The sequence below is a fragment of the Oncorhynchus nerka genome, linkage group LG2 (assembly GCF_034236695.1).
Source record: "Oncorhynchus nerka isolate Pitt River linkage group LG2, Oner_Uvic_2.0, whole genome shotgun sequence".
In the NCBI taxonomy this organism is placed as follows: Eukaryota; Metazoa; Chordata; class Actinopteri; order Salmoniformes; family Salmonidae; genus Oncorhynchus; species Oncorhynchus nerka.
In genome coordinates this window covers 39,769,926-39,781,869 of record NC_088397.1, presented here as the reverse complement: position 1 = coordinate 39,781,869, position 11,944 = coordinate 39,769,926, and the positions used below count along the sequence as shown (strand labels likewise).

Below are 11,944 nucleotides of genomic sequence, written 5' to 3'. Positions count from 1 at the left end.
ACATTCTCCTCTGCAGATCCTCTCAAGCTCTGTCAGGTTGCTGCACAGCTATTTTCAGGTCTCTCCAGAGATGTTAGATCGGGTTCAAGTTCGTGCTCTGGCTGGGCCACTCAAGGACATTCAGAGACTTGTCCCGAAGCCACTCCTATGTTGACTTTGCTGTGTGCTTAGGGTCGTTGTCCTTTTGGAAGGTGAACCTTCGCCTCCAGTCTGAGGTCCTGACTGCTCTGGAGAAGGTTTTCATCAAGGATCTCTCTGTACTTGCTCCATTCATCTTTGCCTCGATCCTGACTAGTCTCCCAGGCCCTGCCACTGAAAAACATCCCACAGCATGATGCTGCCACCACCATACTTCACTGTAGGGATGGTGCCAGGTTTCCTCCAGATGTGACGCTTGGCATTCAGGCAAAATAGTTCAATCTTGGTTTCATCAGACCAGATAGTCTTGTTTCTCATGGTCTGAGAGTCTTTAGGTGCCTTTTGTCAAACTCCAAGTGGGCTGTCATGTGCCTTTTTACTGAGGAGTGGCTTCCGTCTGGTCACTCTACATAAAGGCCTGATTGGTGGAGGGCTGCAGAAATGTTTTGATACCCTTCCCCAGATCTCTGTGCCTCGACACAATCCTGTCTCTGAGCTCTACGGACAATTCCTAAAACCTCATGGCTTGGTTTTTGCACTGACATGCACTGTCAACTATGGGACCTTAGGATGCACCTGAGCTCAATGTTGAGTCTCATAGGGTCTGAATAGTTATGTAAATAAGGTATTTTTAAAAATAATTTTGCAAAAATGTCTGTAGATTGCTAAGGAATTATTATTATTTATCCGTTTTAGAATAAGGATGTAACGTAACAAAATGTGGAAAAGGTTCAGGGGTCTGAATACTTTCCAAATGCACTGTATGATGGCTACCATAAAGAGACGCTGGGGATAGGTTTTCAATTTCATATCATGTGAGCGAGAGGTGGAGCCATATGACGTTAGCTACCGCGACCGCTATAAATAGGGGTGTATTCATTACACCGATTCTGTTGCAAAACTTTTCGTAAACGGAAGAAAACGGAACGAGGGCGAGACCTACCTGAATGTGTCCAATAGAAACTCTTGTTTTTGTTGCAAAACGCAACTTTTTGGACTAATGGTTACACCCTGTTGAGGAAGAGGCGGTGTGCTTCTGAACAGACTATTAGACCAACAATACGAAAGCCCCCGCGGGAATAGCCTATACAGTCGCTGTCATGATCGGCAACTAGAGAAGTCCAGTCCATTTCAGCGCAGGCCGTTTTTATAAAGATACTACACGTTTTTAGAGATTTACATTTGCTATATGCCTGTAAGAGTACTGTAGTGCAGGAGAGTACACCGCCATCTGTTACCTTAGTGCTGCGTAGGCACAATGATGAGCTCCGACGCGCTCCGGCCGACACAGAACTCCGGGCGCAAAGCGCTTGGTAAACTCGCCAGCAGGTTAGAAGAAGTGAAGAACCCATGGCGACAAGGCTCGACGCTCGAACTCAGCCACAACGAGGCGGCCAGGTTGGCAACCGACGCTCTGTTGGAGTCTGGGGAGAAGGAATACAGACGAGTTCTGACAGAGGAAAGGGAATTAAATTTTCTCTCGCCGCTTGAGATTCATTATATTACGGAGAATGCAGCCAGGAACTGTAGCTCCGAAAACAGCTCAAATGGCACCGAGGGGGACATTGGGGAGGGGGATACGGTGTCGGAGCTTACCTCGGGGACCTATTTCCCAATGATGTCCGACGAAGAGCCACCTATTCTGGAACTAGGGTGGCCAGAAAACCCCCAACGATACGGACCCTCAGAAACACAGATCTATTTCCAAAGGGACAAGACTCACAATGTGAAAGACCTCATTCGGTCGTTAATTAATAAAGCAAAAAGGGTAAGTCATTGAATTTTATATATATATACACACACAGAGAGAGAGAGAGAGTAACGGCCAATGGCTATGTTCCCCCCTTATTTTCCTACCTCTGTCCACTCCTGTGGTATGGCTATGGGCTTATTTTTGCTTTAATACAAACAATTGAACTATTTGACATGTCTAAACATGCCCATGTACTGTATGTTTTGCAATCTTATCTGGAAAAGCTGTGTGTTGTCGCTAAAACACATACATTTACATCCATGTATTTTAAAGGAAATTGGGAGACATTTACAAGCCTTTAAGGTTTCGTTTTGGAGCAAGAGGCCTCCCCATACAGTAATCCATAGGCCCAGGCTATAATTTTCTTAGGGTCATCAATGTTTCATACATTCATTTCAGCCTGTAATGTGTGTGTAATATTCATTTGAAGAAAAGGTAGCCTAGTGCAATAGCAATACTTTTTACTACAGCATGTACAGAGGCAAAAAGCCATGTAGACTTGTGTTGGATAAAAATGTTAACATTTCCTATGAATACCCTCTGCAATGTAATGCACACCATAGGTGTATTAATCATATATTCCTACATTCATATAGCATTATGACCAATACTATAAATGCCTTAAAAAGCTAAGTGTTTTGATGCCCTATATGTAAACCTCATTAAGAGAACATTATATTGTGCTCATCAGGGTATATTCCTATTTTTTTCAATAGGCTAAAAAGGGTATATTCCCATTCTCCTGCACACCCTCTAATACAGTGTTTCAAACAAAAAAAAAAACTCTCCTCTGGGACCCCCTGACGTTTCACAATTTTGTTGTAACCCTGAACTAGCTCACCTGATTGACTTAGTCAAAGGCTTGATGATCAGTTGGCAAGTTGAATCCGGTGTGCTAGCTCTGGAATATATCAAATACATAGAACGGCTGGGGGTCCCTGATGAGAGGTTTGAAAACGACTGCTTTAATACACCTAGCTGTCTTGCACACCAAACATGTAGTTGGTGATTCTGATTCTAAAATTGTATGATTTAACGTTTTAATTATCATTCATACTTGGCTGGTACAAAATACAGATGTGATATAAAAAAACAAGTATTATTATAGGCCTATAGATAAAATGACCAAATAGAAAATAGCAGCATTGTATCCTGTTGTCCATCCGTCAAATTAAATGTTTGTATTTATCAACTTTTCCCTGTATGTGCAGGTCATAGCGTTGGTCATGGACCTCTTCACAGACGTTGATCTGCTGTGTGACTTGATGGAGGCCTCAAACAAACGCAAGGTCCCTGTGTACATTCTCCTGGATGAGAAGAATCTCAACTACTTTGTTGACATGTGTGCAGCACTGGACATCCAGAACTCTCACCTGGGTGTAAGTATGGGATGTGGTGGGTGCATGGGTTGATGGATTGCTGAATAGAATGTACTATTTCTACTCTGTATTTCGCTCCCTCTTTTCTCCCCCTATCTCGCTGTGTTTCTGCTTCTCCTTCTCTCTTATTCTGTGTGTGTGTGTGTGTGTGTGTGTGTGTGTGTGTGTGTGCATGCATTCATTATACAATGTGCAGTGGTACACTTCTTCAGTGTGAAAATGGAAGATGGGTTGATACCATTTATTACCTGCAAACATACATCATGATTCGTTAGATATTGTTAATCTCATTGGTGTTATTATTTCCACAAAATTTGACATTTTCATTACCTTTCCAGAACATGAGAATCCGCAGTGTGTGTGGAGATACATACTGCACTAAAAGTGGGAAAAAATTCACCGGGCAGGTCCAGGAAAAGTTTATGATTATAGACTGTGAGGAAGTCATTGCTGGGTCATACAGGTAAGGATTGTACTCATGTCTCCTGGGAAAATACATATCAGTTATTTATCTATTCATTTGCAGTAAATCTAAAGCATAATAAGTGTGAACTGAGAATTCCTATATTCAGCTAAGCGCTAGCCTTGCTCTGGACATTGTCTACCAACATTGGGTGGCACTCTGAATTATATAGTAAGTTGACTCAGGCAAACATAGCTGTAATTTGAGTCATTAGGTAAACATCCCATTCCTAAGTGCTTTGTGCTCTCGCTCAGTTGAACCTTGGTACCTTGTACCGGCATCCAGAAGCCAATTGGTCAAACTCTTTGGAGAGTGGATGGGATAGGTCCTCTAGGAGGAAGGTCACCTTGTGCAGCAAGTGTTTGTCGTGTCCGTCAAGGCTGGGTAGCTGTGATCCCATTAGATGGAGAGCAGACTTTGATGGTTGTCTGTAAGCAGTTTTTACAGATAAATGGTTTAATAACAAAAACGTTATCACAACGGCATCAGGGGGACTCTAGAGGCAAAAAAATATAATGTTCCGCTATTTAATAGTTATAACAGCTAAATAACCACTGTGTTAAACTCTATCTTTGATGCTGATTAAATGTCTCCCAAAGCTAGTGGCCTACGGTGCTTTTATTTAAATTTTTGTATTTTTTTTGGGGGGTAGATCAGCCTTAATATTGCAGATAGATTGTAGCTTCCATCAATGTAATTGTCTGCATCATTTCCAATCATATACTCATTCAAGGGGTTTTCTTTATTTTTTTCTATTTTCTACATTGTAGAATAATAGTGAAGACATCAAAAGTATGAAATAACACATGGAATTATGTTGTAACCAAAAAAAGTGTTAAACAAATCAAGATATATTTTATTTTAGATTCTTCAAAGTAGCCACCCTTTGCCTTGATAACAGCTTTGCACACTCTTGGCATTCTCTCAAAAACTATTTGACAATGAGTAGGTGTGTCCAAACGTTTGACTGGTACTGTATATATTTAAAAATATATATATTTTCCCCGAACCATACCACCCCTCCCCTAATTGGAGTAAAGTGCTTTTCTTGTACGATTGATAGAAGTGGAAGCATTTGAAACAAGCAAATAATACTTGACCATGATAGAAGTGGTTATGAAATTAGTCCCAGTAAGTGTGTTTTAACAATTGAAGAAGTGCATACATGCACTTATTATCTACACTGTATTGCTCATTGCTCTTGTCACTTAATCTCATGCAAAACATTTGTACACCCTCCATTTTGAAAAGCAATGTGTTGGCAGTTTTGTCAACTGCCAACAAAACTAGTATCAGTTGAACAAACTTGTTCTTGAGAGCCCTCGGGCATTTTATGGGCTTGATTATGCCTAGAGGAAGGTGTGTAGAGGAACTTGAGATTAATGTGTATATTTCTTCCTTGGCCTTACACTTTTTCTATGTCTCACTTCACTTTATGGGGAATATGTAGCTTGTATGTTTAGATTTTGCCTTCATGTTCAGACAGGAAGATAGAAGTGTCAGCTGTTTTCTCAGCTGATGATGATTCATTACTGGGTAGGGAGGTCTACAAGGGTTTAACTCGGGGGTGAGTGTGCAAACAATGAGGTTTGTACGCATGTGCCAAGCCCTCAGTCAATGCAAAAGCATTTACCTGTAGAGTTTACTGGAAATATATTTGTAGTTCCATTTTATGTTCATCTTGAAATTCAAACAAAACACTTTTATATTTGGAAGTGGTAGCTATTTTGACTATCAAGCACATCCATCCGTATGACAGGCTTTACAACAATGAAAGGGAAATCAGTAGTACTTCAAACAAAAACAATTGCTCACATACAGAGGAACACTGAGATGCTATGTACCCAAGTTGTTCTTCTGGTTCAGTATTCAAATTGAATTCAAAGTTAGCCTGTTCATATTTGTTTGGTCGTTTTGAAAACATGCTTCCCCTAAGAAACTGTTGATAACACGGGTATTATTATACAGGCATAACGTATTATGTGGTCATAGTGCATTCTAAGTAGGGACCTCACAATATATTATCACAATACTTAAGTGCCAATACGATATGTATTGCAATTCTCATGGTTCTCACGATTCTATATTATTGCAATTCATTACTGAGATGATATTGTGATTTGTCCCAAACATATTGCTCACTATATGTCTGCTGCGGAGAGACGATATCATTTTATGATCAGTCATGGAAATAAAACTTTAACTTTAAGCATCAGCTGTCAGAGCAGCTTACAGATCATTGCACCTGTATAGAGCCCATCTGTAAATAGCCCACCCAACTACCTCATCCCCATATTGTTATTTATTTATTTTTGCTCCTTTGCACCCCGGTATCTCTACTTGCACATTCATCTTCTGCACATCTATCACTCCAGTGTTTATTTTCTAAATTTAAAATATTTTGCCACTATGGCCTATTTATTTTCTTACTTCATTTAAAACACTGTATATAGACTTGTCTATTGTGTTATTGACTATGTTTGTTTATTCCATGTGTAACTCTGTGTTGTTTGTGTTGTACTGCTTTGCTTTATCTTGGCCAGGTCGCAGTTGTGAGAACATGTTCTCAACTAGCCTACCTGGTTAAATAAAGGTGAAATAAAAAGGAAAAAGTGTGAAAAACATGTTAGCTCACTATTTAAAAAGAAGATGGAGAACAAGCTATAGGATGAAAAACACCAGAGTTGTGGCGCAGGTACAGCCGACTAACGCAAGCTAACCCTACCTAGCAAATAAATAAATACATATTTTTTTAAATATATTTTTCAAATCGATACTTGGAGTATCAATATAATATCATCCAAAATAATATTGCGATATGTAACCATCTATTTTTCCCCTATCACTAATTATAAGACTTGTCATAAGTATCTTTTAATTAGTTATAATGTGTGTCATGCTATAATGAATCAGAGTTATCAGTCATTTTTGCCTGTTGGAAATTGCCACATAGAAAAGACAACATTAATTTGATTTATAAAACTTTATAAGGCCTCAAACATGCTTAAAACAAATGTTTTATGACTATACGCCTTAAGTAAAGTGTTACTAAACTGTCATATTGCTTGCTGCATGTCGTCTAAAGCTGTTCAAAAGATATGTTGGTTTCTCACCAGAATTAGTTACCAGTTGCACAGTATGTACTTATATCTTTTTCTGAAGGTTTATAAATAGTGTGCAAACCATTTGTGAGTTGAAAAAGTTTTTATGCACTACAGGTCATTTGTTTTTAAGTAGAACATTACTGGGTACATTTACATTACATTTAAGTCATTTAGCAGACGCTCTTATCCAGAGCGACTTACAAATTGGTGCGTTCACCTTAAGACATCCAGTGGAACACCCACTTTACAATAGTGCATCTAAATCTTTTAAGGGGGGGGGGAGGTGAGAAGGATTACTTTATCCTATCCTAGGTATTCCTGAAAGAGGTGGGGTTTCAGGTGTCTCCGGAAGGTGGTGATTGACTCCGCTGTCCTGGCGTTGTGAGGGAGTTTGTTCCACCATTGGGGGGCCAGAGCAGCGAACAGTTTTGACTGGGCTGCGCGGGAACTGTACTTCCTCAGTGGTAGGGAGGCGAGCAGGCCAGAGGTAGGGTAGGGATGTATTTGCTGTATGGCATATTTAGCCCATTATGTACTGAGTACATTTGTGTGTACATACTGTACAACTACTTGTTGTTGAAGATGTCATTGTTTTCGATCATGTTCCCTTTCCTGTAGTTTCAGCTGGCTCTCAGCGCAGGTCCACAGCAATATGGTGATGCACTTCTCTGGGCAGATCACTGAGAGCTTCGACCGAGAATTCCGCTGCCTGTACGCTGACTCTCAGATCATTGACTGTTTCCATAACCCAGATGAGGAGGGTGTCTCTTACTACCCCTACCCTGTTACTGCGCCCAACATGGGGCTAGACTTCTTCCCCGAGAGGTCACGGGATAGGGAGAGGGTTCTGAGTTCAGAGAACTCCAGCAGCCAATCCAGTTGCAGCATGTCCAGCATCAAGGCAGCACCTGGCATGACCAATACGGTTTACAAGGTCACTCAAGGTCATGACAAGAAAGAGACCAGCAACTCTCACCTGAGCCCTGAGAGGAGAGGAGGGGCACTAACTCCCTCCCTTCATAATCAGACTGCCCAAGGCACAAGAGGCTCCCCCAATGGGACCAATCACAGCCCAGTTACAGAGCACGCTTCCTCTGGGATTGGCCAATCGGTTGGGATAGAGTGGTCCAAGTCCATCCCCACAGAGTTCCGCCAACCAAACGTTGGCGGAACAACGTCCAAGTTTCAGACTCTTGGTTTATACGACCAAAAGTCAAGCCTCTTCAACAGTAGCCCCAAGACACAGTCTCCAATGCCGGACAGCAAACTCTCTGCCAAGCAGAGGACTACCTCCAACCCCGTCCTCAACAAGCTCACCGACCTCTTCCTCCCCCCAACCAAGAAGGACTTCCTCCCCCCAACTGAGAAGGACACCTACATCTTCAGGAGGTCTCCTCCTCACAGCACAGCCTTTGGGGGGCCAGACCTCTCCCAGACAGAGCCGGAGAGCGAGCAGACTCCCCCGCCACCGCCCCCCCATGATAAACCGGAAGGACCAGAAACGCATGACCTTAGGCCACAGCAAACTTGACCTGGTCAACCACTACAACAAGATGAAGTCCAAACAGGTGTACAGCAGGTTTGAGTTAAAGAATAACAATTGAGGCTCTGCTGAGAAAGTACTTTACCTCCCCTACCCCCATCGCACTGGACCTCCAGGAAGCAGAGCACACCTTTTTGCCTTTTCTAGAGAACATTATAGCAGAGTGGCATTTTGTACCTTAATCCCCCTATAGGAGTTTAGAGGAGGGTAGAGTACAGCCTGAATTAGCCTGTTTACACTGAGTTGTAGTGATAGCTTTTTAGCATTTGCATGTAGACATTGAAGCTGTGGCGGTCCTGCCAATAAGTGACATGACACATGTTGCTTAGGGTCCCCAAAATGCTAGGGCCGGCCCTTCATTCAATGGCTGTGTATTGTGTTCTTATTTCTGTGTCTTTCACTAGCCAGTATGGCTTTAATGATTTAATACTGTATGAAATGAGTTGTAAATGGAGTTTTACTGGGGGTTTTTAAGATGTGTTTTTACTTTTGATCACACCTACTCATTCCAGGGATGTTCTTTATTTTTACTATTTTCTAATGTACTATTTTTACTAATGTAGAAAATAGTACAAATAAAGAAAAAACCTTGAATGAGTAGGTGTGTCCAAACTTTTGACTGGTACTGTATATCTATAAGTTTAAGTTAGTCTTTTTTTATATATATATATACTTTAGGATGATTTGGTGCGAAAATGAAAAGAGGGACTTCATCAAAGTGAGGATATTAATAGTGAGATGTGCAATGACATTTTGTTTCAATATTTTATTTATTTCATTAAAATAATATACTTGATTGAGAAAATGAATACCGTACTGTTTTAGACAGGGTAGCTGTGGTTCTGATGTAGTTGTTGAGCACAATGTGAACTTTAGTTTTAACCATCGATCATGTGTAAAAAGTAGAATAGCATGTTTTTGTGTTGTGCCGGGCATACACTACACGACTTTCCAACATTGCTGAGCCGCACACATTTAAACAACCGTCCTTCCTCTAGTTTTTTGTCTTGCCAACGTAATGTTACGCACACTAAACTATGTGGGACAGACGGTGGTAGGGGTCAAACACTACAATATTCTTCACTTGCCACGCTGTCTCGTGAAAACGATGTGGTTTAGATTGTTAACGTAACTAGAACGAGCTGTGGTTCAAAGCAGCCTAAACACATTTTCAGTCAGATATTCACGCTTGCCATACAAGTTGAAATATCTAGCCAATACATTTTAAATTGATTTACATTGTCTGTGAACTTCAGAGCTATAATTATTTGACACTAACTTTGGTTAAAAGTAAGTATAAACGCATACTAGTAGTAGTCATCACTAACGCAACACGTCTTCATCTCACTGGCATCTTCTTTGGCAAGCTCTCATTGGCTATTGCTTATTACTGTTCTCAAAACTTGTCGTTGCACATCTCACACTACAAGAGCATTGCAGATTTTGTGCGAATAAAATTAAACGTTTGAATATATCGGGATGGCTCAAAGACTGGATCAGTATCAGTAGCTCTCAGATTTCGGTAGCCCTCAGACGGCCGCGCTCCCCGAGTCGGCAACGACAGGAGACAAAATCCCAATATCTCAAGAACTTGTCTTGGACAGCTAAATCGCACCAAAATCATGTAGTGTACGCCCAGCTTTAAAGGTGCAATATGCAAAAAGCTCTCTGCAATGTCCTGATTGTTAAACTGAAATTAGGCAAACTAATAGAATTGTATGTGACAAAACAAGCAATGCATAATGTATAGAATCATTGTACCATCTAAACCACTGTGAAATATATTTTCCAGAACCAAATATATTGTATTTTCAGCACTTTGAAGCTGGTGAACGGGAAGCATAGAAATAGCGCACATAGAGCAGATCTACCGCTTCTTAGACTTGCTTTCAATGAGAATGACAGATCTATAACTCACCTTTCTATGTGAATTTGGTCGGGTCGCCCAAAAAGTTATATATTGCAGCTTAAAGATATGAGTTTGCAAATTAAATATGTGAACTAGAGTTAGAACTGTTACAAGGGCTAAGATTAACTGATTACAGTGTTACTGAAAATAACAATTTGCAATAAAGCTCTTTTTGATTGGGGTTCTAATCTAATTCTGTGTATGCCAACAAATATAAATACTGATGATGTAGGGTGGCCCCAGCCCACAAAGTGACCCTTATCAACTATGCAAGGATTCCTCTGTGTTGTCTTAGAAATGCTGCATTATCTCACCCCCATTATGTCACACCTCTGGGTAGCAGAGGTTCTATTGTGATATCATCCTGTAGATCTGAAGTCTGAGTGGAAGTTAACTCAACAGTTATGCAATTGGTCAACCACTCAGATTTTGAATCCGACTAACTCAGATGCTTATAAAAGTCTTAGATTCATTGTCTCTCTCCTTTGCTCCTGACCTGCACTGTTGAGATACTCTCTCACTCCCATGAGCTATGGTCCATGGCACCTTTGTTTTTCTCTCCCTATCTGATCATCCCTAGAATAATGCCTTGCCGTGCTTGTTAATGCTTTCTAACTTAAGCATAATGTAATCCTTCATTTCACAATGTAATTACATCTATTTGCCTTTGACAGACAATTCTTATTCCTGTACATTTTAGTCACTTAGCAGACACTCTTATCCAGAGTGACTTACAGTAGTGAGTGAATATATTTTTGTTCTTTTTCATACTGATCCCACATGGGAATCAAACCCACAACTCTAGCATTGCAAGCGCCATGCTCTACCAACTGTGCCACATGGGAGGATCTGTAACTCAACTAGACTAGCTGGCATATTGCTGAATCATCTTTATGGAGTCAGATAAAAAATGTAACAGGCTTTGTTAATATAGAAATTGCATAGTCTTATCACGGGTCACATGTGAGGTGTGTGTATATATAATATATACTTAGGCTATATGATAAATATTACCCCACTACTATGATGATGATGGTAATTACGATGAACAGATACTCTCAGTAAAACATGTATTGCTCACATATAGATTGCGCCCCACTTCTCTGCCTTTTTCTTAAAGTGTGCACTTGTACATTTCCCATCATGGATTTAACAATGTGCCACATAAAGATCCAGAATGGCCCTGGAGTTGGATAGGGTACCCTCTGATGCACGATTGACATGAGCCAGAAATCAAATTTGACCAAGCCGTGTGCCCTGACATATAATTACAGTATGTCCTTGTTACCCATGAATTTGCTGGCTTGCATCCCTTTTGGATAATTTTCAAAGGCCACTACCAATTGGCAAGCCGTCCAGGAGTTACGCCGTCACTAGTTTTGGGGGAGATGTGAACTCTTTGACCTGGTTCAGTGGTCCTTTGTAGGGCAGAATGGGTAACTATCTCTACTGGTCGTGTTTCAGACCTGACTGTCGTTCTTTAAGGTTTCACAACGTCAATTAAATAAGTGTACCGGTGTGAATGTACACCAACAGGTGTACATTTAGACCCCAAGGAGTAAAAATACATGATTTGTTTTTTAATATACAGTTGAAGTCAGAAGTTTACATACACTTAGGTTGGAGTCATTAAAACTTGTTTTTCAACCACTCCA

General features: G+C 40.7%; 1 protein-coding gene across 1 annotated transcript; it reads left to right on the top strand.

Annotated features, from left to right (window-relative positions):
• Positions 1 to 1,042: 1,042 nt before the first annotated feature.
• On the top strand, positions 1,043 to 10,470 carry fam83c (family with sequence similarity 83 member C). Its single transcript, XM_029669522.2, is given in 5 exon segments — positions 1,043 to 1,906; positions 3,103 to 3,270; positions 3,609 to 3,733; positions 7,456 to 8,316; positions 8,318 to 10,470. Coding segments are annotated over 5 exon segments (1,788 nt in total). The 5' UTR covers positions 1,043 to 1,396; the 3' UTR covers positions 8,442 to 10,470.
• Positions 10,471 to 11,944: the final 1,474 nt, after the last annotated feature.